Source organism: Arachis ipaensis, chromosome B5 (assembly GCF_059453495.1).
Source record: "Arachis ipaensis isolate K30076 ecotype BB chromosome B5, ASM5945349v1, whole genome shotgun sequence".
In the NCBI taxonomy this organism is placed as follows: domain Eukaryota; kingdom Viridiplantae; phylum Streptophyta; class Magnoliopsida; order Fabales; family Fabaceae; genus Arachis; species Arachis ipaensis.
Genome location: NC_142440.1, coordinates 151,101,500 through 151,125,548, shown reverse-complemented (window position 1 = coordinate 151,125,548; position 24,049 = coordinate 151,101,500). Strand labels below are relative to the sequence as shown.

Sequence of the window (24,049 nt, the reverse complement as noted above, 5' to 3'; positions counted from 1 at the left end):
AAAAAATATTTGTGATGAATGATACAAATTGACTCTACTGATTAGATGGTAATGGTGTTCATAGATTAGTTAGTTTTGTTTTAATTGATTTAATTGGGGGTGTTTTTTTTTTATTTTTAATTTTGTGTTTCCTTGCAGAGTAGTGAGTGTTCTTGTTTTTAAGATGAAGTAATTATTATTGTTATAAAGAGCAGTATTTTAGAGATGTTATGTTTTAACTTCATCTCCAGACTTTCAAAAATTGGATCCCAATTTGTTAGATGTAACCCACTTTGATTATTTCGCCCTCTTTGTTCTTTATCTCGCTGATCTCTATCATTTTCTCTCTAGTTTCTAAATAAATAAAGTGGTGTGCCATATACTAGTCTTGTATCTAGATAATCCAGCAATAGAAAATTATTCATTAGTGTTTTGGATATTTTGCTTTTTTTTTTAAGGTTTTGTGAATTGTGAGTGCTTTGGACAAAATGGTGTGCTTTTCTTTTTTTATTCCTATGATCATTTTGTCTACTGGAGCTCTTATTTATTTATTGATTTATTTTTTCATCTTCGTTGGTCCTGTTTATTAGAAAAGTGTATGGAACATATGTATAAGGCCTCCACATCATTTTCAAGATTTGTTTCTGTTTGTCTTTTTTTCAGAAAAAAACAATTATTTGTATCCATAAATTTTACTAATACTGATAAAAAATATTCATAAAAAGATTAACATTATGTAATTTCAGAATTTTTTGTTGGCTTGGTTTTAGCAATTTGGAATGCTATTTACAAAATTTTAGTTTTCTTACACCATTAAAAATAAATAAAATTAATGTGGCTCACCTTGTTACTCACTTTGGATGAACATTCATGTGTGATCTTATTACATGACGACTTTGGTAGAATTTTTTCTACGTGAATTCTATCAATTGTTGACCTTTATTTTTATAGAACAGGTTGAATGTTTAATATTAATTAGTCCATAAAATAATAGAGTGGTCGTCTTTAAATTTTTTATGTCACTATATATATTATTAGACTATTTTTTTTATTGTTAACTGCCTCTGGAATTGATTTTGAGACCATCTTGGACTGTTGCTGAGATTTTATTTAAGTAATTAGTACTTGCAATAATGCAGCTAGTGGAAAACAGCAACTACACCAGACTAAGCAAAAGACAAACCTATCTCTAAACCGGCCGAAGACAAAATCAGATGGGTAAAAAGGTATCCCATTGATTACATGAGTAAATGAATATATCTGGGTATTTTTTACCACCTTCTGCTGATCCATACTTGTTTTGCTCAACAGAAACTAGTCGAGACGCGTTGCTCACCTTACTACATTAACAACTTATTTACCCACTTGGAACGACATAATGAGCAAGGTAAGTTGGCCGAGATTGAGGCCATTGGATTTGATTTCCTACGCCGGGTACCTCAATGGCATGTGAAGCAGAGCATCATGCTCCAACTAGCAAGGGCCTATGACGTGGAGACAAATACTCTCAGGGTCGACGCCGGGGACATTCGCATTACTGCAGAACTTATCGGCAATCTATTCGGCATACCTTCTCAAGGTTAGTGTACATTATGTAAGATGTAAAGCTTTTGATGTGTGGTAATGCATATTCCGATGTTGACACGTACTGATAGTGGTAAACTGTTTTGTTTCGTGCAGGGGACCTGTTCCGAGGACGACCTAGAGATGACAACCACTTTCTACAAATCGGCAAAGATGAACACAGAATAATGTAAGAAGTTATCAAAAGTAATCTAAAAAAGAACCTGACGAGGTCTTACGGATTACTAAAATAATAACTTAAAGACTGGCCGACGTTAAGAAGTCGGACCAAGTCAACCCAAGTTATAAGTAAACCCTGGAAAGAGGTCTGGCCAACCCTATTAAAGAGGATTACTTTAACTTAGAAGGGCCCGACATAACAAAGACAGCCCAAAACTAAAAAGTTATACAAGTAGTCCCTGAAAGAGACCTGACAAAGGTCCAAAAAAGAGGACTACAAAAATAACTTAAAGGAGACCGATATAACGAAGGCGGACTCCTACCACTAAAAAGTTATTTGCAAAAATAACTTAAAGGAGACCGATATAACGAAGTCGGACTCCTACTACTAAAAAGTTATTTGCAAAAATAACTTAAAGGAGACCGATATAACGAAGTCGGACTCCTACCACTAAAAAGTTATTTGCAAAAATAACTTAAAGGAGACCGATATAACGAAGTCGGACTCCTACTACTAAAAAGTTATTCGCAAAAATAACTTAAAGGAGACCGATATAACGAAGTCGGACTCCTACTACTAAAAAGTTATTTGCAAAAGTAACTTAAAGGAGACCGATATAACGAAGTCGGACTCCTACCACTAAAAAGTTATTTACAAAATAACTTAAAGGAGACCGACATAACGAAGTCGGACTCCTACTACTAAACAAAGTTATAAAAGTAGTCCCTGAAAGAGATCTAACAAAGATCCAAGAAAGAGGATTACAAAAACAACTTGGAGGACCAACTTGAAGAAATCGGTCATAGATCGTCAGAAACACAAGCAAGAACGAGAAAATTGAAGAATAAGTTAGACCCACATAACCACAACCACAAAAGGATTCAAGTACAAAGCAATCCAAAAAGGTCGAGCTGCAAGGTTCAACATCCTCTGAAAACAAAAAGATACCAAGTTAAGCGTGAAAGCATGATATAATCCACAAAGTTATAAAGATTCAGAGGCTACCAAAATCTACCTCAAAAGCTAGAAAGTTACTTTTGTTTGTCAAAACAAAAGGTTGCTAGGCAAGCAACGAGAAAATATCAACAGTTAACAAAAAGAGTTTAAAAATCCCACAAGCCGGGCCAACTACGAAAATATCCAGAACAAATGGGCTAAGGGCCAGAAGACTATTTAGCAGCATCAGTTCGAGGAGACGGAGGGCGAGTCTAGAGAGGAACAGCATCCACAGTACCATCATCCCGATTTAAGATCTAACAGTCAGGATCAGAAGCGGGAGGACTGACCTCGGTGGGAACGGCAGGAGTTGACACCTTGGCAGAGGATACGGGGGGAGGTTCGACATCATCCTCATCCTCGTCATCAGGGACAACCTTGCCATCTCTGATAACGTTATCTAAGCTAAAGAGGGTCAGGTCAGCCTCGGGAGCAATAACCCGAACTTATTCCTTCAGGTTCTCATAGGCAGCAGTTACGCTGCCAACAAGATGACCTTGGAGTTCGGAATAATTAGCTCGGGCATTCTCCAACTCCTCTCTCAGACGCAACACCTCCCGATAAGATGTCACATAACTATCCTTGTGTCTCACAGCCGTGTCCTCGGCCAGTCTCACAGAAGCCGCCAGAGAAGTGGAACTTGCCTTCTCATTCTCCATATCTTTTTCCAACCTGGCCACCCTCACTTCAAGCTCCTTCTTCAAACCTTTTATCTGATCAAACTCCTGTTTGGCCTCCTCCATGAAAGCTTTAGTGGCATGGAGAGGAAGACTTTGAGCAGTTCGATATAAGGCCGCCCCCATGTGTGCCAACTTAATACCACTCCGAGTTATATAATCAAAATGATGAAGAAGCGACACGTCGTCCATAGAAAGAACACCATAAGGGCCGATTTGTTGATCCACAAACTCAACCGCATCAAAGTTTGGGGCATCAAGGTCGAAAGGCTCAGTGGTTTTTTGTTTCTTACTAGGAGGGGCACCAGAAGCTGCAGCAGAAGATTGTGGAGGATCGACCAGACGAACCCGAGGAGTAGGAATTGCTTTCCTCGGCCCGGGAGAACTTGGTATAGGAGGTTTAACTGGAACCTGAGAAGATCCCTCTCCGGCCGCCTTGGCCGAGATGTTTAAAGCAGCAGTGGCCTTCTTCGCCTTCTTGTAGGCCTTCATAGAATCATTATTCTTCGACATCTCTGAAAAACACAAAATCAAAAAGACAAGTTACAACATAGGAGAAGAAAAGCTCGGAAGCAAGTATAAAAATAAATCAGACAGTATCCAAAGCAGCCCGAACCAAAGATGGATCACTCAAAAATCTCTTCGTGTCCAGATGGGGAGGCCTCCCCCACAAATCTTCAAGAACAACTACAAAGGCCCGCTCAACCTCACTAAGCATCTCCCATGTGTAACATGGCACTCTTACATTCTTTTGCCACTCTAGAGGAAAAGCAGGCTCATCATTTTCATCAAGAAAAAAGGGGCGGACCCCCTCAATAGCACGGATTCGGAAGAAATAGTTCTTAAAATCTTTAAACGACTCATCATACATGGCAAAAACTTTATGCCCCTGGGCCGATCTGAAAGAAACCCAGGAAGCTTTCTTTTTGGAAGTACCTCCGGGCTTGGCCGAGACAAAAAGATAAAGGAAAAGGGTTTCAGAAGGGGTTACGCCCAACTCCTGGCAAAGAAGTTGAAATATTTTGATAAAACCCCAGGAGTTAGGATGAAGCTGGGACGGAGCAATGTTACAGGACCACAACAAGTCAGTTTCAAAAGCAGTCAAAGGGAAAGTAACGTTTAATTGGCTGAAGAAGTATTCGTAAGCATAGAAGGAGGGACGCTCCCCCTCGACGGAAGTCGGAAAACAAACTCTCTCATCAGAATCAGGGGCAACAAGCTCGTAATCCCCTTCACAGGTACCGTTACCACAAATCCTATGGCGCTTCCTCAGCTCTGTGCAAAATTCAGCATCCACAACAGAAACACACAACAAAACAAGGGAGTCCAGCCAATCGGACATCCCAAGACTCAAACCAAAGTCCTGGGGCATCCTTTGGAGGCAGTAACAAAGCAAGGTTTCCAGGAAAAATCTACAACTCGCACCCCAGCATCTCTTAGAAAGAATTCAAACAGCAAACATTCTTCATCAAAGTAAAACACAGAAAGTCATTTCGGTCTACCAAGCAAAAAGCATTCTCAAAATCAAAGCACGCCAAGTAGAAACCATCAAAGGTGCAAACTTTTTCAGAATCAGACAAAAAGAAATATCCAAACAAAGCAAGGAACAGATGCAGATTTTCTATCGGTATTAGACAGGAAACAACCAGAAGCAACAATAAAACCCTAGAAAGCCTCGACGGAAATGCCAGGAGAATTTATAAAAGAAAGTCAAGAAAAAAACATTACAGTGACAAGCAAATACAAGACCACGAAAAAGATTCAAACTTTCAAACATAAAAAAAATCAAAGCTTCACTAAAAAACTGAAGACGAAGCTATGAAGGAAGCAAGAAAGTGAGTACCAACCTGGAAAAAGCAGCAAGCTTCAAAGAAATTGAGGATGGAAGACGAAAACTGGAGTCGCCCTCTCACGAGCAAAAAAGCACGAACAAAAGCAATGTCGCAGGGAAAAACGCGGAACAACAGGCAAAAACAGAAGCTTCAGAAAAATCACCAAGCGACGCCGCAACGCAGGAAAAGCTGAAATGTGGGTGAAAGGCAGAGAATGAAGGGATAAGTGCGAAGAAGTTACGCAAAGGGCGAAGGAGAGAAACCGTTTCTGGGTTTTCAAAATCAAAATAAAGAGCCAAAAAGGAAACGGGGCAATTAATGTTAAAATTAATGAAAGCATTAAATCCTTGCACGTTCCCAAAGCGCCGATATAAAAGCGCGCGCTTTTAGAGAAAAAAACGTTCTACATTCAAAAAAGGCTTCTACAAAGGAATCGACAAAGTGCTTGAGTTCGGCTCTACTAAGAGAAGGACCGAAGTTGAGAACTCGGCCTCAAAAAAGAAAACCGAGCTCAAGCAGGGGCACTGTTCATACCATGGGTCGAAGTGTCCGAACCGGGATGTTCAGTAGCAAAGCGACCGACCTATTCAGGTCAAGCGGACCGACTTCTTTGCGAAGAACTCGGCCAAATCAACAAGAAAGCCCATTAAAGGGCCCAAATGAAGGGACACAGCCCAATCCAAAGGCAGCCCAAGCCTACAGAGAGAAGGGCGGTTCCGTTGAAGATAAGCTGACCTCACCATAAGATAAGATAAGATAACTATCTTATCTTATCTAAAAAGGTCACTCTACACTACTGTTCATACCCTGGGTCGAGGTGTCCGAACCGGGATGTTCAGTAGCAAAGCGACCGACCTATTCAGGTCAAGCGGACCGACTTCTTTGCGAAGAACTCGGCCAAATCGACAGGAAAGCCCATTAAAGGGCCTAAATGAAGGGACACTGCCCAATCCAAAGGCAGCCCAAGCCTACAGAGAGAGGGCGGTTCCGTTGAAGATAAGCTGACCTCACCATAAGATAAGATAAGATAAGATAACTAACTTATCTTATCTAAAAAGGTCACTCTACACCACTATAGATACACTGGAGCACCCAGGTATAACTCATACTCTGATTCTACAATAAACCTGCTTAATACCTGTGCTAACTTAAGCATCGGAGTCTCTTGCAGGTACCCCCCACCCTCCGGTGACCAAGGATCAGCAGTGCAGCAAGTCCAACAAGTCGGACACGACAGCTCCGGCCGACACCAGCCAGTCGGACACACCATCTCCGACCAATACAGAAGATCTCATCTGAGATCGACCTCCAGTTTCAGGTAACCCTCGGAACATTGGCGCCGTTGTCGGGGACCTGGAAGTCATCCCAACACCATGGCGGACGGCCATGACAACGACCACGACTCAGATCTAGAAAATAGAACGCCGCACAAAAACACGGACACCACACCGAAAGATACCCCGGAATCCAACGGAGTCAAGAACTCACCAAAACCGGGAGCAATAGAAGCGCTTCAAGATTGCTTAAAGCAACTTGAGAAAGAAACTCAACAACAACGGGAAATCGAAAAGGATCTACAAAGAGAGGTACGGCGACGCCGAGAACTAGAAGAAAAACTACAGCAATTAGAAGCCGATCTCAAATCGAAAACTCCTCGGACTACTCCTGAGGAAAATTCACGCAAAGAACAAGATCCATTTACCAGGGAAATCATGAAAACCAAAATCCCAAAAGACTTCAAACTCCCGGATATGATTTTTTACGACAGCACCACAGATCCCAACCATCATCTCAGCAATTTCAGAAGCAGAATGTACCTTACCGACGCCTCAGATGCCGTTCGCTGTAAAGCTTTTCCAACAACCCTCACAAAGACAGCAATCAGATGGTTCGACAACTTACCTCCAAAGTCCATCTCAAACTTTGACGACCTGGCCAAAAAGTTCCTGGCCAGATTTTCCATCCAGAAGGATAAGGCTAAGCACGCACCCAGTTTACTAGGGATCAAGCAAGGAGATCGGGAGAGTTTCCGCAACTACATGGAAAGATTCAACAAAACATGCATAGACATACAAAGTTTACCAACAGAGGCTGCCATCATGGGACTCATCAATGGCCTACGAGAGGGACCTTTTATCCAATCTATATCAAAAAAGTACCCTACCTCCTTAGACGAAGTACAGGAGCGAGCAGAAAAATACATCAACATGGAAGAGAACGCTCGGCTGGGAGAAACCTCAAAATCTGGGGCCCCCTACCGAGACAAAGACAAGGACTCCAAAAGGAAAGAAGATCGACAGGGGGAGAAAATAAAAAAATACCATAACTACACTCCTCTCAGGGTATTCCTGGTCGACGTATACAAAGAAGTCTGCCACAGAGAGAAAATCCCCCCAGCACGACCACTCAAAGGCAAAAGAGGAGGAAGAAACCGGAAGGAATATTGTGAATACCATCGAGTCCGAGGGCACTCCACCAACGAGTGCTTCGACTTGAAAAATATCATAGAAAAATTGGTGAGAGAAGGAAAATTAGATCAATTTCTAGCCACCCGAGATGACGACCAAAGAAAGAGATGAAGGGACGAAGATGACGGACGAGCTGAACAATCACCTCGGACACCAGAAAGACACGTTCACATGATACACGGCGGATTCGCAGGAGGTGGGATCTCCAAATCATCCCGAAAAAGATATCTCAAAGAAGTATATCATGTCGAGGGAAAGGAGGAAACACCCGACATCCCGGCGATAACATTCACTAAAGAGGACGCATCCGACATCATCTCGGGGAACGACGATCCCATGGTCATCACTATCATACTTGCAAACGCCAATCTACACCGTACATTAGTAGACCAAGGGAGTTCTGCTGACATCTTATTCAAAACAGCCTTCGACAAACTCGGCTTAGATGAAAAGGAGCTTAGAGCATACCCGAATAGTCTGTTCGGACTAGGAGACACCCCAGTACAACCATTGGGATACGTATCGCTACACACAACCTTCGGAAAAGGGAACCAATCTAGGACCCTCAAAATAGACTACATTGTGGTCGACGTAAGTTCAGCCTACAATGCTCTAATAGGTCAGACAACACTTAATCAACTCGGCACGATAGTCTTGACCCCACATCTATGCATGAAATTCCCAACTACAGAAGGGATAGCCACGATAAAGGCAGATCAAAAGATGGCACGCCGCTGCTATAACGAAAGTCTAAACCTCAGAGGCAGAGGGGAAGAGTTTCATATAATTGAACTTGGCGGAGTTCAGCGACGAGAAGAACTCCGTCCGCAGCCAGAAGGTGAGACAGAGAAGATTCAGATCGGAGACACCTCGGATAAAACAACTGATAGCGGCACGATCCTAAGAGGAGACTCAAAAGAATTACTGATACAATTCTTACGAGATAATGTTGACCTCTTTGCATGGAAAGCCGCAGACATGCCGGGCATAAACCCTAAGCTAATGAGCCACAAGTTGGCGGTCTACCCAGGATCTCGGCCGGTGCAGTAGAGACAAAGGAAGCTGGGAGCTGAGCGATCCCAAGCTGTGGAAGAGCAGGTACAGGCACTACTGGAGGCAGGATTCATAAGAGAAGTCAAGTATCCGCTATGGCTAGCCAACGTCGTCTTGGTGAAAAAATCAAATGGGAAGTGGCGAATGTGTACTGATTACACCGATCTCAACAAAGCCTGCCCAAAAGATCCTTACCCACTCCCAAGTATCGATGCTCTAGTAGATGCTTCCTCCAGATATAGATACCTCTCATTTATGGACGCATATTCGGGATACAACCAAATCCCCATGTATCCACCAGATCAAGAAAAGACCTCGTTTTTAACGCCGAAAGCAAATTACTGCTACATCGTAATGCCTTTCGATCTCAAAAATGCGGGTGCTACTTATCAAAGACTAATGAACAAAGTTTTCTCATACCACATCGGAAAAACCATGGAAGTATATGTGGACGACATGTTAATAAAGACACAAAATGAAGACACACTACTGTCCGACCTAACTCAAGTGTTTAACACTATAAGGAAGCATGACATGCGACTCAATCCCGCAAAATGCACCTTTGCAGTAGAAGCAGGCAAATTTCTAGGTTTCATGCTCACACAAAGAGGAATTGAAGCAAACCTGGATAAATGCCAAGCCATACTCAACATGAAGAGCCCCACTTGTGTCAAAGAAGTGCAGCAACTCAACGGAAGATTGGCCGCCCTATCCAGATTCTTAGCAGGGGCAGCGATAAGATCTCTCCCCTTCTATGCTACTTTAAGGAAGGGAAAGCAGTTCGAATGGACGACAGAATGTGAACAGGCCTTCCAAGACTTCAAGGAGTTCTTAGGACGGCCGCCTATCTTATCTCGACCACGAGAAGGAGAACCGCTCATATTATATCTCGCAGTAGGAAGCCAGGCAATAGCCTCAGCATTAGTCAGAGAAGACGAAAGTGGAAAACAACCTGTATACTTCATTAGCAAAGCGCTACAGGGATCCGAGCTGAACTACCAGAAGATAGAAAAGTTTGCCTATGCTCTCATTTTAACATCTCGACGACTTCGCCCGTACTTCTAGGCTCACACTATTAAGGTTCGAACCAACCAGCCCATAAAAGGAATACTGTAGAAAACAGACTTAGCAGGCAGAATTTTACAATGGTAGTAGAGTTATCAGAGTTCGACCTCCAATACGAACCTCGGACGGCCATCAAATCGCAGCATCTGGCCGACTTCGTTGCAGAATTCACAGACGCCCTGGAAACCCCCACAGAATGAAATTTTTATGTGGATGGTTCTTCAAATAAAATGGGAAGTGGCGCAGGCGTGATAATAGAAAGCAATCAAGGAACCCAAGTCGAGCTCTCCCTCAAGTTCGGGTTCCCGGCCTCGAACAACCAGGCCGAGTATGAAGCCTTATTAGCTGGTTTGAAGCTGGCTAAAGAGGTTGGAGTTCAAAAACTCAACATTTACAGCGATTCACAAGTAGTCACCTCACAGATAATATGGAGTTATCAAGCCAAAGACCCTACTATGAAAAAATATTTGGATAAAACCAAGGAACAGCTCGGACAACTCGGGGAATATAAGATCTGCCACATACCCCGCGAACAGAATGCCCGAGCTGACGCACTCTCGAAACTAGCCAGCACCAAACCAGGGGGCAACAATAGAAGCCTCATTCAGGAAATACTACAGAACCCATCAATCTCGGAAGAGGGAAAAGTCCTGGCCATAATAAACCAGGACCAAGGATGGATGACCCCCATAATCAACTACCTCAAAACAGGAACACTCCCTACAGAAGAAAAGGAGGCAAAGAGGTTAAAAAGGGAGGCACAGTACTACACCATCATAAACAACATCCTCTACAAAAGAGGGATCTCAATACCATTACTAAAATGCGTACCGACCTCCAACACAAGGGAAGTACTAGAAGAAGTACACGTCGGCATTTGTGGCAATCATCTTGGAGCACGGGCTCTCGCCAAAAAAGTACTCCGGGTGGGGTTCTGTTGGCCAACTCTACAGAAAGAAGCTACAGAATTTGTAAAGACATGTCCACCATGTCAGAAACATGCCAACTTTCACATCGCCCCGCTAGAAGAGCTCATCAGCGTGACTTCACCTTGGCCGTTTGCAAAATGGGGACTTGATCTTCTCGGACCCTTTCCCTAGGGATCAGGACAAGTAAAATTTCTCATAGTCGGAGTAGACTATTTTACAAAATAGATTGAGGCAGAACCCCTAGCCAACGCCACCGCTCAAAGAAGTCGGAAATTCCTATACAGGAACATTGTCACGAGGTTTGGGATTCCATACTCCATAACCACAGACAATGGCACCCAATTCACAGACGCAGGCTTCAGAAGACTAGTAGCCGACTTGAATATAAAGCACCAGTACACCTCCGTTGAACATCCACAAGCCAATGGACAGGCCAAAGCTGCTAACAAAGTTATATTGGCCGGGTTAAAACGGAGATTACAAGATGCAAAGGGAGCATGGGCAGAAGAGCTTCCACAGGTCCTATGGGCATATCGAACGACGCCACATTCCACCACAAAGGAATCCCCCTTCCGATTAGCATATGGAATGGAGGCAATGATTCCAATAGAGATTGAGGAAGGATCGCCCAGAGTAGTTCATTACAATGAAGAAGCAAACTCCCAACTCCAGAAGGAAGAGCTCGACCTGCTACCCGAAATCCAAGAAAGAGCTCGGATCAGGGAAGAAGCACTAAAACGTCGAATGGCTTCCAGATATAGTCAAAGGGTAGTGCCGAGAAGTTTCACGGAAGTCGATCTCATCCTAATCCGAAATGATATCGGAACAACTCGACCAGGAGAAGGAAATTTGACAGCAAACTGGAAAGGACCCTACCGAGTTGTAGAAGTACTTGGGAAGGGCTACTACAGACTGTCCGAACTCGATGGACGAGAGCTTCCCAGATCATGGCACGCCTGCAACCTAAAAAGGTACTACGGTTAGAAAAGATAAAGATCTCATTGTTGGATGCACTCTTTTTCCTGAAAAGGTTTTTTAACGAGGCACCAAGTTGAGACTCAGACACTATCCGCCTTAAAAGGATGATCCCATATGTATATATTTGCACTTTTCCTTTGAATAAAATATATCTTAGATATTCTACAAGTGTTCAAGACGTATTAATCTGAAGCATTCATCGTCCGATTATAAAGCAACCGATCGGCAGAAAGTGAAAAATAATTTTGCTGCACGATCACGATAAAGATAACCGTCCGATAAAGGTGAAAACGCGATTCACCAAAAGGACGACCTAGAGATGACAACCACTTTCTACAAATCGGCAAAGATGAACACAGAACTAAAAAAAAACCTGACGAGGTCTTACGGATTGCTAAAATAATAACTTAAAGACTGGCCGACGTTAAGAAGTCGGACCAAGTCAACCCAAGTTATAAGTAAACCCTGGAAAGAGGTCTGGCCAACCCTATTAAAGAGAATTACTTTAACTTAGAAGGGCCCGACATAACAAAGTCAGCCCAAAACTAAAAAGTTATACAAGTAGTCCCTGAAAGAGACCTGACAAAGGTCCAAAAAAGAGGACTACAAAAATAACTTAAAGGAGACCGATATAACGAAGTCGGACTCCTACTACTAAAAAGTTATTTGCAAAAATAACTTAAAGGAGACCGATATAACGAAGTCGGACTCCTACTACTAAAAAGTTATTTGCAAAAATAACTTAAAGGAGACCGATATAATGAAGTCGGACTCCTACCACTAAAAAGTTATTACCACTAAAAAGTTATTTGCAAAAATAACTTAAAGGAGACCGATATAACGAAGTCGGACTCCTACTACTAAAAAGTTATTCGCAAAAATAACTTAAAGGAGACCGATATAACGAAGTCGGACTCCTACTACTAAAAAGTTATTTGCAAAAGTAACTTAAAGGAGACCGATATAACGAAGTCGGACTCCTACCACTAAAAAGTTATTTACAAAATAACTTAAAGGAGACCGACATAACGAAGTCAGACTCCTACTACTAAACAAAGTTATAAAAGTAGTCCCTGAAAGAGATCTAACAAAGATCCAAGAAAGAGGATTACAAAAACAACTTGGAGGACCAACTTGAAGAAATCGGTCATAGATCGTCAGAAACACAAGCAAGAACGAGAAAATTGAAGAACAAGTTAGACCCACATAACCACAACCACAAAAGGATTCAAGTACAAAGCAATCCAAAAAGGTCGAGCTGCAAGGCTCCAACATCCTCAGAAAACAAAAAGATACCAAGTTAAGCGTGAAAGCATGATATAATCCACAAAGTTATAAAGATTCGGAGGCTACCAAAATCTACCTCAAAAGCTAGAAAGTTACTTTTGTTTATCAAAACAAAAGGTTGCTAGGCAAGCAACGAGAAAATATCAACAGTTAACAAAAAGAGTTTAAAAATCCCACAAGCCGGGCCAACTACGAAAATATCCAGAACAAATGGGCTAAGGGCCAGAAGACTATTTAGCAGCATCAGTTCGAGGAGACGGAGGGCGAGTCTGGAGAGGAACAGCATCCACAATACCATCATCCCGGTTTAAGATCTGACAGTCAGGATCAGAAGCAGGAGGGCTGACCTCGGTGGGAACGACAGGAGTTGACACCTTGGCAGAGGATACGGGGGGAAGTTCGACATCATCCTCATCCTCGTCATCAGGGACAACCTTGCCATCTCTGACAACGTTATCTAAGCTAAAGAGGGTCAGGTCGGCCTCGGGAGCAATAACCCGAACTTGTTCCTTCAGGTTCTCATAGGCAGCAGTTACGCTGCCAACAAGATGACCTTGGAGTTCGGAATAATTAGCTCGGGCATTCTCCAACTCCTCTCTCAGACGCAACACCTCCCGATAAGATGTCACATAACTATCCTTGTGTCTCACAGCCGTGTCCTCGGCCAGTCTCACAAAAGCCGCCAGAGAAGTGGAACTTGCCTTCTCATTCTCCAAATATTTTTCCAACCTGGCCACCCTCACTTCAAGCTCCTCCTTCAAACCTTTCATCCGATCAAACTCCTGTTTGGCCTCCTCCATGAAAGCTTTAGTGGCATGGAGAGGAAGACTTTGAGCAGTTCGATATAAGGCCGCTCCCATGTGTGCCAACTTAATACCACTCCGAGTTATATAATCAAAATGATGAAGAAGCGACACGTCGTCCATAGAAAGAACACCATAAGGGCCGATTTGTTGATCCACAAACTCAATCGCATCAAAGTTTGGGGCATCAAGGTCGAAAGGCTCAGTGGTTTTTTGTTTCTTACTAGGAGGGGCACCAGAAGCTGCAGCAGAAGATTGTGGAGGATCGACCAGACGAACCCGAGGAGTAGGAATTGCTTTCCTCGGCCCGGGAGAACTTGGTATAGGAGGTTTAACTGGAACCTGAGAAGATCCCTCTCCGGCCGCCTTGGCCGAGATGTTTAAAGCAGCAGTCGCCTTCTTCGCCTTCTTGTAGGCCTTCATAGAATCATTATTCTTCGACATCTCTGAAAAACACAAAATCAAAAAGACAAGTTACAACATAGGAGAAGAAAAGCTCGGAAGCAAGTATAAAAACAAATCAGACAATACCCAAAGCAGCCCGAACCAAAGATTAATCACTCAAAAATCTCTTCGTGTCCAGATGGGGAGGCCTCCCCCACAAATCTTCAAGAACAACTACAAAGGCTCGCTCAACCTCACTAAGCATCTCCCATGTGTAACGTGGCACTCTTACATTCTTTTGCCACTCTAGAGGAAAAGCAGGCTCATCATTTTCATCAAGAAAAAAGGGGTGGACCCCCTCAATAGCACGGATTCGGAAGAAATAGTTCTTAAAATCTTTAAACGACTCATCATACATGGCAAAAACTTTATGCCCCTGGGGCGATCTGAAAGAAACCCAGGAAGCTTTCTTTTTGGAAGTACCTCCGGGCTTGGCCGAGACAAAAAGATAAAGGAAAAGGGTTTCAGAAGGGGTTACGCCCAACTCCTGGTAAAGAAGTTGAAATATTTTGATAAAACCCCAAGAGTTAGTATGAAGCTGGGACGGAGCAATGTTACAGGACCACAACAAGTCAGTTTCAAAAGCAGTAAAAGGGAAAGTAACGTTTAATTGGCTGAAGAAGTATTCATAAGCATAGAAGGAGGGACGCTCCCCCTTGACGGAAGTCGAAAAACAAACTCTCTCATCAGAATCAGTGGCAACAAGCTCGTAATCCCCTTCACAGGTACCGTTACCACAAATCCTATGGCGCTTCCTCAGCTCTGTGCAAAATTCAGCATCCACAACAGAAACACACAACAAAACAAGGGAGTCCAGCCAATCGGACATCCCCTCGGGAACTCTGGAAGACATCTCTACAATGTTATTGCGAGAAGACATGAGGCCAACTAATCCTACAAATAAGAAAAGAAGAGGGGGTTACTAAAAACATCTCGGACAAGGGAGAAAACAACTCGGTTAATACGATACAGGCCAAGAAACAGAAAAGAAAAACCCCAAGACTCAAACCAAAGTCCTGGGGCATCCTTTGGAGGAAGTAACAAAGCAAGGTTTCCAGGAAAATCTACAGCTCGCACCCCAGCATCTCTCAGAAAGAATTCAAACAGCAAACATTCTTCATCAAAGTAAAACACAGAAAGTCATTTCGGTCTACCAAGCAAAAAGCATTCCCAAAATCAAAGCACGCCATGTAGAAACCATCAAAGGTGCAAACTTTTTCAGAATCAGACAAAAAGAAATCTCCAAACAAAGCAAGGAACAGATGCAGATTTTCTATCGGTATCAGACAGGAAACAACCAGAAGCAACAATAAAACCCTAGAAAGCCTCGACGGAAATGCCAGGAGAATGCATAAAAGAAAGTCAAGAAAAACATATTACAGTGACAAGCAAATACAAGACCACGAAAAAGATTCAAACTTTCAAACATAACAAAATCAAAGCTTCACTAAAAAACTGAAGACGAAGCTATGAAGGAAGCAAGAAAGTGAGTACCAACCTGGAAAAAGCAGCCAGCTTCAAAGAAATTGAGGATGGAAGACGAAAACTGGAGTCGCCCTCTCACGAGCAAAAAAGCACGAACAAAAGCAATGTCGCAGGGAAAAACGCGGAACAACAGGCGAAAACAGAAGCTTCAGAAAAATCACCAAGCGACGCCGCAACGCAGGAAAAGCTGAAATGTGGGTGAAAGGCAGAGAATGAAGGGATAAGTGCGAAGAAGTTACGAAAAGGGCGAAGGAGAGAAACCGTTTCTGGGTTTTCAAAATCAAAATAAAGAGCCAAAAAGGAAACGGGGCAATTAATGTTAAATTAATGAAAGCATTAAACCCTCGCACGTTCCCAAAGCGCCGATATAAAAGTGCACGCTTTTAGAGGAAAAAACGTTCTACATTCAAAAAAGGCTTCTACAAAGGAATCGACAAAGTGCTTGAGTTCGGCTCTCTAGAGAAGGACCGAAGTTGAGAACTCGGCCTCAAAAAAGAAAACCGAGCTCAAGCAGGGGCACTGTTCATACCCTGGGTCGAGGTGTCCGAACCGGGATGTTCAGTAGCAAAGCGACCGACCTATTCAGGTCAAGCGGACCGACTTCTTTGCGAAGAACTCGGCCATATCGACAGGAAAGCCCATTAAACGGCCCAAATGAAGGGACACAGCCCAATCCAAAGGCAGCCCAAGCCTACAGAGAGAAGGGCAGTTCCGTTGAAGATAAGCTGACCTCACCATAAGATAAGATAAGATAAGATAACTAACTTATCTTATCTAAAAAGGTCACTCTACACCACTATAAATACACTGGAGCACCCAGGTATAACTCATACTCTTATTCTACAATAAACCTGCTTAATACCCGTGCTAACTTAAGCATCAGAGTCTCTTGCAGGTACCCCCACCCTCCGGTGACCAAGGATCAGCAGTGCAGCAAGTCCAACAAGTCAGGCACGACAGCTCTGGCCGCCACCAGCCAGCCGGACACACCATCTCCGACCAATACAGAAGATCTCATCCGAGATCGACCTCTAGTTTCAGGTAACCCTCGGAACAGGACCCAATTCCCAAACTGCAGAAAAAAATGAATCGCATTTGGCAATTAAGAGACAATTTCAGAAGAAAACTACAACCCAACTGCGGGACTTAGTATTTGCTTGTCCAATGGAGACCGAGCAACAGAGGATGACATTTAGAAGGTACTTTATCATGGTTGTTTTGAAGATATTTCTGAACCCCACAAGCCAGCAGACTATTTCTCCGTGGCACCTCCCTCCAACATTGGATGTCTCGAACCCTAGGAGGTTTCATTGGCCGTATCACATATTAAAGTGGTCGCGAGATGCGATAAGGAAATTTCAAGACGAGAACCAGAAAACATGCGGGGGGTGCATGTTCGTGTTGCTGGTAATGGCAATAAATTACTTAAATTTAAAACCAATGTACGGTTGTAGGTGTAATTCCTAAAATGTAACATATTTCTGTATAGGTTTTGTACTTTCACCGATTAAAGCATGGTCCGTTGCATGCATGTCGAGTACCCGAGCCTTGGATTGTGGAATGGACCAATGATGAACTTGATAAGAAGGCCGACCATGTTATCTCACAGGTTCAAACTCTAATAATGTATTTTTCATAATTTAGTTGAACAAAAATGCAATTGGCGGTTCACGTTGATTTTTTTCATCTCTATATTGCCTAATGTTGAACACACAGGGCTGCATAGTCAACAATGCAAGGAACCGGAGAAAAAAGAAGAAGCATTCTTCGAGTGAAGTAGTTAACGAGAGAGGACAGTGTAAAAGGGCCCGCAAGGACATTGACCAATCACCGTCTACCCAAGGGAAGACTACACCTCATCGAAGCTACAAGAAGGCGAAAAAGGTGATTTGCTTTCCTTCTGATAGCTCGTGAGCTCATTTAATTGGTTCCTTACTTGTGTGGTAGGATGGTTGATCCTTATCATAGATTTTGTGATTACAAAATTCTAAAGTTACTTCCTTATGTGGTTGCATGGCTTGTTTTGATACATGGTGGTTATAAATGAACTTTGGCAGAGCTGAATTCAATGCCCGTGAATGATATTTACATGTTCTTATGTTGGCAGCTTGTTTGAATACAGCTACTGTGTCTTATTTTTAATAAGGGTTAATTTGAGTTGAGTTTGTTAATTAAATAGATGGATTTAGCATTCTCAAATTAGGTTATAATCTGAACTGGATAGATAACTTATGATTTCTTTATTTGGATGGCTTCTTATACAGTTGCTTTTAGGGGCTGCCTAGTTGGTTGATTGTAGTTGTGGATGTTCATTGTAGTAGTGTTTTGGATGTTCACTATAGTATGGCTTTAGATGGTTAATTTTGACGAACGATTGTCTGTTTGTTCTGTTTCCTTAGCGCTTTAAAGATCACGTTAGTTTTTTCTATCTATTTCTTGTCCATTGTTGAACACACAGGGTCGCCTAGTAAACAATGCAATGAAAGAGAATAAACATAAGAAACAGTCTTCGAGTAAAGCAGTTAACGAGAAAGCAGGGTGTAAGAGGCCTTGCAAGGACACTGACCAATCTCCATCTATCCAAGGCAAGACTACATCTCAACCAAGCTATAAGGAGGCAGATAAGGTGATATGCTTTCTTTATGATAGCTCATGTTATAAATTGAATTGGATGTTCACTTCCTAATTTCTGATTCATTTTTGTTAATATTTTCATGCATCCTTCTTAATCTTTGGACATTCCTTCATTGGCTGGTGTGCAACATGCTGTGATGTGCATGTAGTTGTAAATTAGGATTACCTACGTTATTATCATGTTTGTTTATTTTTATATTCAAATGACAATATCTATGATGAAGAGTTTCATTATTTTTTTTGCAAATGACAATATACATGAATTTACCGCATAGGAATCCAAGACAGGCACGAGGAGAAAGTTGCCTGTCTGCAAAAGCCGTTCTAGACGCGGCACCAAAAAAGCAATTGCAAGAGAAAATTTAGCAGGAAGCAATGCTGCATCATTGGTAGTCCCAGATTTTGATGATGATGACGACGTGCCGCTTGCTAGAAGGATACGATTATTCCAACAGCAGCCTCCGCCACATGATGTGAAACAAGCAGATCCCGTGTTCAAGGGCAATCATAATAGTCATCAAGAAGCAAACACTGACCTAAAAAATGGATCTCCACACACAATGCCAGCAGCACTTGTACAGCTCAGTGACTATGATTTTGACCGGTTAGTTGTTTCTGGATTACCTTGCTGTATGCTTCTCTTCTTTATATTTCATACCCATGCCATGTGATTACCCGTCTCGCTAGGCATAACTTGTAATTTTAGCTAACTACATGTCGCATTCGTTTGCAGCGAGTTCGACATCTCGATCGTTCAGTGTCCTGAATTTGAGCAAGTGCTCAATAGTGTTGAACAGGGGCGCGAAACAAATGCCATCATCATGCAGCCCCTGCAAACGGTCTTGCCAAACAAATCAAGCTACCATACACCGAGTCCAGGGAGACTGAGCTTTTCACTCGGTTTAACTCAGTTTGAAAAGACTCCAACCCCTTTCCCGTTACATTCAATTCATCCAACCCTGAAAAATATAAAGTTGGAGGAGACTAAGGAGGAACAAATCAGAACATGGATAGTTAGCTCGTCCTTGGATGAAGATCAAGATTTAGCTAAGTATGAAGGGCGGGACTACATGGTATTACAAAGGAAGGACTTCTGGACCTTGAAACCCCGCAGTTGGGTCAACAGCTGCGTAAGTATATGAACTGAATCATGCATTTTTATTCACTATCTTTATATCGGGGGTTTAGCTTTCACTAGCTAAATAAACTGTGTAGGTAATTCAATGGGTTTGCTACTCTTTAAACAACACCGACTCATCTAGATTCAAGCGAGATTTCTATTGCGTGTGTCCAGGTATATTGGTAATTACATTCTTCTCATTACAATTTGGAAAAGATTTTATCGGGATTCTTGCTATGTTTGTGGGTTGGCAGGAATCCGTCACACGAAATGATAGCCTTGCTTCATTTATTGACAGTGTGAGACCAATTTATGATGATCTTAGTCCAAGCTTTGGTGAGGATACTAGGTTCTTTGACAAGGCAATAGCAGCAAAGAGAAACTGGGTGAGTTGCTGTTTTGTTTTGAACTGTTTATATCCTCCTTGAACCTGGTATTGGTTTATGCGGCTTGTTTATTATTTTACCACGATTTTTTTCCAATCCCTAACCCGGTCTTGTGATTCAACTAATAATTACATGGTTAAATCTGGAACGGGGGGTCACTGTGACCAATTTTTCTTATGGGTGTTTTTATTTCCATATTTTGGTATTGGGTTTTTCCATGTTATTATGTTGAATGACTTTAGCATACTATGCTGTTGGAATTAGGTTGTCATATAATTCGAGGATGTTTGGTTATTGAATGCTCGAGGGAGATCAATAAGTTTTTTTGGGGTTTTATTTTTGTTTACTCAGGAGACAAACTCAGTCATATGTACTATTTGCTGCAGTGGTTATTTCCTTATTGTTGGAGGGGCCATTGGTGGGTATATGCATTTGAGGTGAATGCGAAGCGCATAGTTATACTCGACAGTTTGCATTCTGCACCAGAAGATGACAAACGAGATAAACTTGATGCATATGTGGTAAGATACTGTACTTCTTTTATTCAATATATAGCTATGTTATTTAATTCAATAGGGTTTTGTTCCACTATGTTCATTCTATGGTTTTCAGGGGAGACTGTGTGAGGATATGGCAAGCATTGCTATTCCTGGATTCGTTCGGACTCCGTACGGCCCAGCTCATTCCTACGCTAGGGTTCCAAATCAACCGAACAAGTGAGATCAAAATAAAACCAAATTTGAGGCTTCTTTAGATTTCTTTCAATAATTGGGCGTAGCATGTTAAAAGTTTTCCTCATCCTAATAGCAAAAGTAATTTATTTTCCTGTAGCTTTGATTGTGGCATGTGCGTTATTAAGTTCATTGAAAGTTGGACAGAAGAATGGGACGAGGTTTGTTAAATAAATATTTTCACAATTCTCATTATTCGTGCTGTAAAAATATCACTATAACGATTCTTAACACTAGATCGCCTGATAAATCTACGTACAGGATTCTCTCAGTTCATACAGGATGGAGTTGATGCTAGACATAATTTGTGGCCCACGCAATGCATTGGTTCATCAGCTTGTTTCATTATTGAGTGAAAGGGTTAAACCTGTTCGTCGCAATGCACCACGGAACAAGAAGAAGGACGTTAGTTCACCATACACTGCACCTAGCACACGGTCATTGATTGAACGTGCGGAGGGATTACCGAAGGGGGCAATGCGCAAAGGGAGGAAGAAGTTGCTTACTTAGGATTAGTTACAATGAATTGAACTTCCAGATTCTACTGAGTTTACTTACTGCTGACATGCTTAGGGATTTGTTTTTTGTCACATTAGAAAGACTTGATTCCAGGACATATTTTGTTTTTCTACAGTACAATGATTTATTGGTTATGTTACCTAAACATTATCTATGTTTTTTTATATGTTAGAATCCCGGATTTATCAATTGTTTGGTAAAGTTGCCATATTTGTGCACGCTGAAATAGGTGATAGCTAAACTGAACATCCTATACCTTACTATAATGAACATCCAGTCTAACTAGGTCAAAATCAAAACATAACAACCAAGTGCTACACACACGAAAACTCACAGCTAACCATCCATGCTTAGAGTAAAAATGAACATCTGATCACCTATGGAAATGAACATCCACTTTAGTTCATTAAAAATACGTAAAAACAATGTCTATAACGAACAGCTACGTACCGAAAAACTATACAGTAAAGCATGTAGAAATCAGGTACAACTTTATTAAACTATCTCATAAATTATAGAATAACCATCAAATATACTCGTTATGCATTAAGTCTACACGAAATAAAAATAGTAAAATGGTTCGTTCTAACAAATGGAAAAATGGTTCTTGCAATTAGTAACATGTGGACCTTTGCAACAGTTGCCTTAGAACCTTGAAACTAACGTGAATCCGTTAAACACAGAGATGGAAAAAAAATACACTATCACAACCTTGTCCAACTAATCCTACTTTTTGTTGAAGGAGCTTAACAAAGACATGAAACCACCGGCTTGTTCGGGAACATTCAGGCCAGCAACAGCACCATGGTTTATATCTTGAAATGCGTGCGGACGAACCACCTGCCCAAAAAAAAAGGAAAAAGTCCAAGAGTTATGTTCTAGGATAGTAGTATACCAAATAAACATACAAAGTTGAGATTAAAGCCAAACATCTACCGGGGATGAATTCTTTTGTTTTCTCCATCTTGAATTCTTGATGGACTTCTCAAGGGCAGCGTCGAGCCTCTTACTCTTTGGCCTGCCCTTTGTGATGACCTTCGATGGGCCTTGGATGTCATCAACACCGACATCGTTCGAACTCTGTGAGCTAATGTTGGTCTGGGTCTCTGACACGCTCTCGCATCTCATTTTGGCACGGTGCGCAACCAACTTGGCCCTTGTTTCTTCAAAAGCAACATGCAGCAATACTGTTTCGTCATCGTCACCGACGAACTCTTGAGCAACATTATAGAAGTGTGCACACAGTCCCCTGAATGCAACATGACTCTCATCCGACCGACTGACATCATGGCTACTTTTGACATACGTATGCTTGCGCTTTATCTTCTTGCTCCATCGAGGGAGAACATAACAGGAAGGTACTTTGTACACTTTATACGAATGGAAAACTTCAAGGCAGTGACAGCACAATACACTTGAACTCTCAAAAAGATTGCACGCACAACGAAGCTCCTGTGTGGAACAGTCAAAGTGAACATCGTACGAAATGCATAGAATAGTATCGTTGACTAGTTTCTCCTCTTCCATCTTCACGCAGACCAATGGACTATGTTCATCAACTGCAGAAACTCTGCAGTTAGCCTTCTTCACAAACTCAATTTGAACATCCCTAAAAATGCTCGTGGTATACTCTTGCTGAAACTGTTTCTCCATAGGCGAGGTCGTTGCACAAGGGATTACCCCCCTCGAGTCTGCAGCATCATCCTCCAGTTCCCTCTGCTCCTTGACTCCAAGCACATTGTCATATTCGTGAACAAATTGAAGCTAGTTTTACTGTGTAAGTATCCACCGTAGAATGCGTGCATGCTCTCACTCCTTTGTGTACTCCGCATTGCTGCCCAAAATTCACCTTGAAGTATATTGGGACCCACATGCGTCGATCATCATACAGATCTACAAGAAATAAATAATCCCAAATTAAGCATAGAAAGCTTATACCAAACATATTACTACACCTGAGAAATGACCATCCACAATCACTGATATATTAAACATCCAAATGTATACTATAATGAACATCCATATAATTGCACATATTACTACACTTGAAAAATGACCATCCACAATCACTGATATATTAAACATCCAAATGCATACTATAATGAACATCCAACTAATTGCAATTAAAGCGTGTGAAGTAATCGTACAGCAACAAACCTGACAGCCATGCGTTGTTATGTAAGTTGTACTCATCTATAAAATCAGCCCAGTTATCTTCAAAGTTGATTTGAATCTATAATTAAGAGTAATACTAAATAGTTTCAAAATTCAAATTAAAAATAATACAAAATTAATTAATAACCCATGATTTATTTTTAATTTCAATTAAGCCTATTATTTCTTCATATTTTCTCTATATATAAAATTTATAAAATATATTAATGAAAATATACCATGTGTATGTGCAATATAGGTTATTTATCATTAAATCTTAATGTGAGATTTCACAATAAAATTCATAAATAAAGTTAATCCTCTTTCAAAACCCTGTTCGGGAAACTTAGTAAGATGTTACGTTGAGTACTAATAACGAAATACGAAAGCGATGGCCAAATGATGATTAGATTATATTATCCAAAGGATCTAATGTAAAGATAATGACCCAATTTAATATATTTGTATATAAAAAATCAGCCATTAAATTAATTAACAGTATAAAATATATATTAAAAATAAATTAAATAACATATATTTATATACAAATATATAATAATTAATTTGATAGTCGATTTTTAATATATATCTAATATTTTTTATTTATCTTTTATTCTGATGATCGATTATTTCAGCTTCTTAGCTTCCACATTCCCCGTCCCTCCCCAAAATTTTATTTATGAATATAATTTATATATTTATCGGATTTTGATCCTCTCATTTTTATTTTTAATTTTTTTATTATTATGTTTTAAATCTCCCTTA

At 41.3% G+C, this 24,049-nt stretch overlaps 3 protein-coding genes across 3 annotated transcripts; 2 read left to right on the top strand and 1 right to left on the bottom strand.

The window, feature by feature from the left end:
• The first annotated feature begins 1,193 nt into the window (after window positions 1-1,193).
• Window positions 1,194-19,045, top strand: LOC110262620 (uncharacterized). The gene is made up of 9 exons (XM_088487458.1): window positions 1,194-1,205; window positions 1,291-1,558; window positions 3,501-3,522; window positions 12,260-12,273; window positions 16,819-17,147; window positions 17,230-17,349; window positions 17,457-17,624; window positions 18,199-18,366; window positions 18,650-19,045. The coding sequence occupies exons 1-9, from the start codon at window positions 1,194-1,196 to the stop codon at window positions 19,043-19,045; spliced, it is 1,497 nt and encodes a 498-aa protein (XP_088343584.1).
• A 150-nt stretch (window positions 19,046-19,195) lies between these two features.
• On the top strand, window positions 19,196-21,121 carry LOC148566224 (uncharacterized). The gene is made up of 7 exons (XM_088486487.1): window positions 19,196-19,504; window positions 19,590-19,676; window positions 19,749-19,880; window positions 20,267-20,401; window positions 20,493-20,596; window positions 20,712-20,772; window positions 20,873-21,121. The coding sequence occupies exons 1-7, from the start codon at window positions 19,196-19,198 to the stop codon at window positions 21,119-21,121; spliced, it is 1,077 nt and encodes a 358-aa protein (XP_088342613.1).
• Window positions 21,122-21,856: 735 nt separating this feature from the next.
• LOC148566223 (protein FAR1-RELATED SEQUENCE 9-like) lies at window positions 21,857-23,298 on the bottom strand. The gene is made up of 4 exons (XM_088487457.1): window positions 23,288-23,298; window positions 22,980-23,085; window positions 22,067-22,852; window positions 21,857-21,970 (listed from the first exon to the last, which is right to left on the bottom strand). Exons 1-4 carry the CDS (start codon window positions 23,296-23,298, stop codon window positions 21,857-21,859), a joined length of 1,017 nt encoding a protein of 338 aa, XP_088343583.1.
• Window positions 23,299-24,049: the final 751 nt, after the last annotated feature.

What these genes read in the sequence shown, in the direction of transcription:
- LOC148566224 (XM_088486487.1), top strand. Translation starts at nt 19,196, where the DNA reads ATGCAGCCCCTGCAAACGGTCTTGCCAAACAAATCAAGCTACCATACA. An exon ending in ATAAACTTGATGCATATGTG is followed by an intron (nt 20,402 to 20,492) that starts GTAAGATACTGT and finishes TATGGTTTTCAG; the next exon opens with GGGAGACTGTGTGAGGATAT. An exon ending in GGACAGAAGAATGGGACGAG is followed by an intron (nt 20,773 to 20,872) that starts GTTTGTTAAATA and finishes ATCTACGTACAG; the next exon opens with GATTCTCTCAGTTCATACAG.
- LOC110262620 (XM_088487458.1), top strand. An exon ending in ATTCGGCATACCTTCTCAAG is followed by an intron (nt 1,559 to 3,500) that starts GTTAGTGTACAT and finishes GACTTTGAGCAG; the next exon opens with TTCGATATAAGGCCGCCCCC. An exon ending in GCTACAAGAAGGCGAAAAAG is followed by an intron (nt 17,625 to 18,198) that starts GTGATTTGCTTT and finishes TTGAACACACAG; the next exon opens with GGTCGCCTAGTAAACAATGC.
- LOC148566223 (XM_088487457.1), bottom strand. An exon ending in GGGTCCCAATATACTTCAAG is followed by an intron (nt 22,853 to 22,979) that starts GTGAATTTTGGG and finishes CTTGGAGTCAAG; the next exon opens with GAGCAGAGGGAACTGGAGGA. An exon ending in AACAAAAGAATTCATCCCCG is followed by an intron (nt 21,971 to 22,066) that starts GTAGATGTTTGG and finishes TTTTTTGGGCAG; the next exon opens with GTGGTTCGTCCGCACGCATT.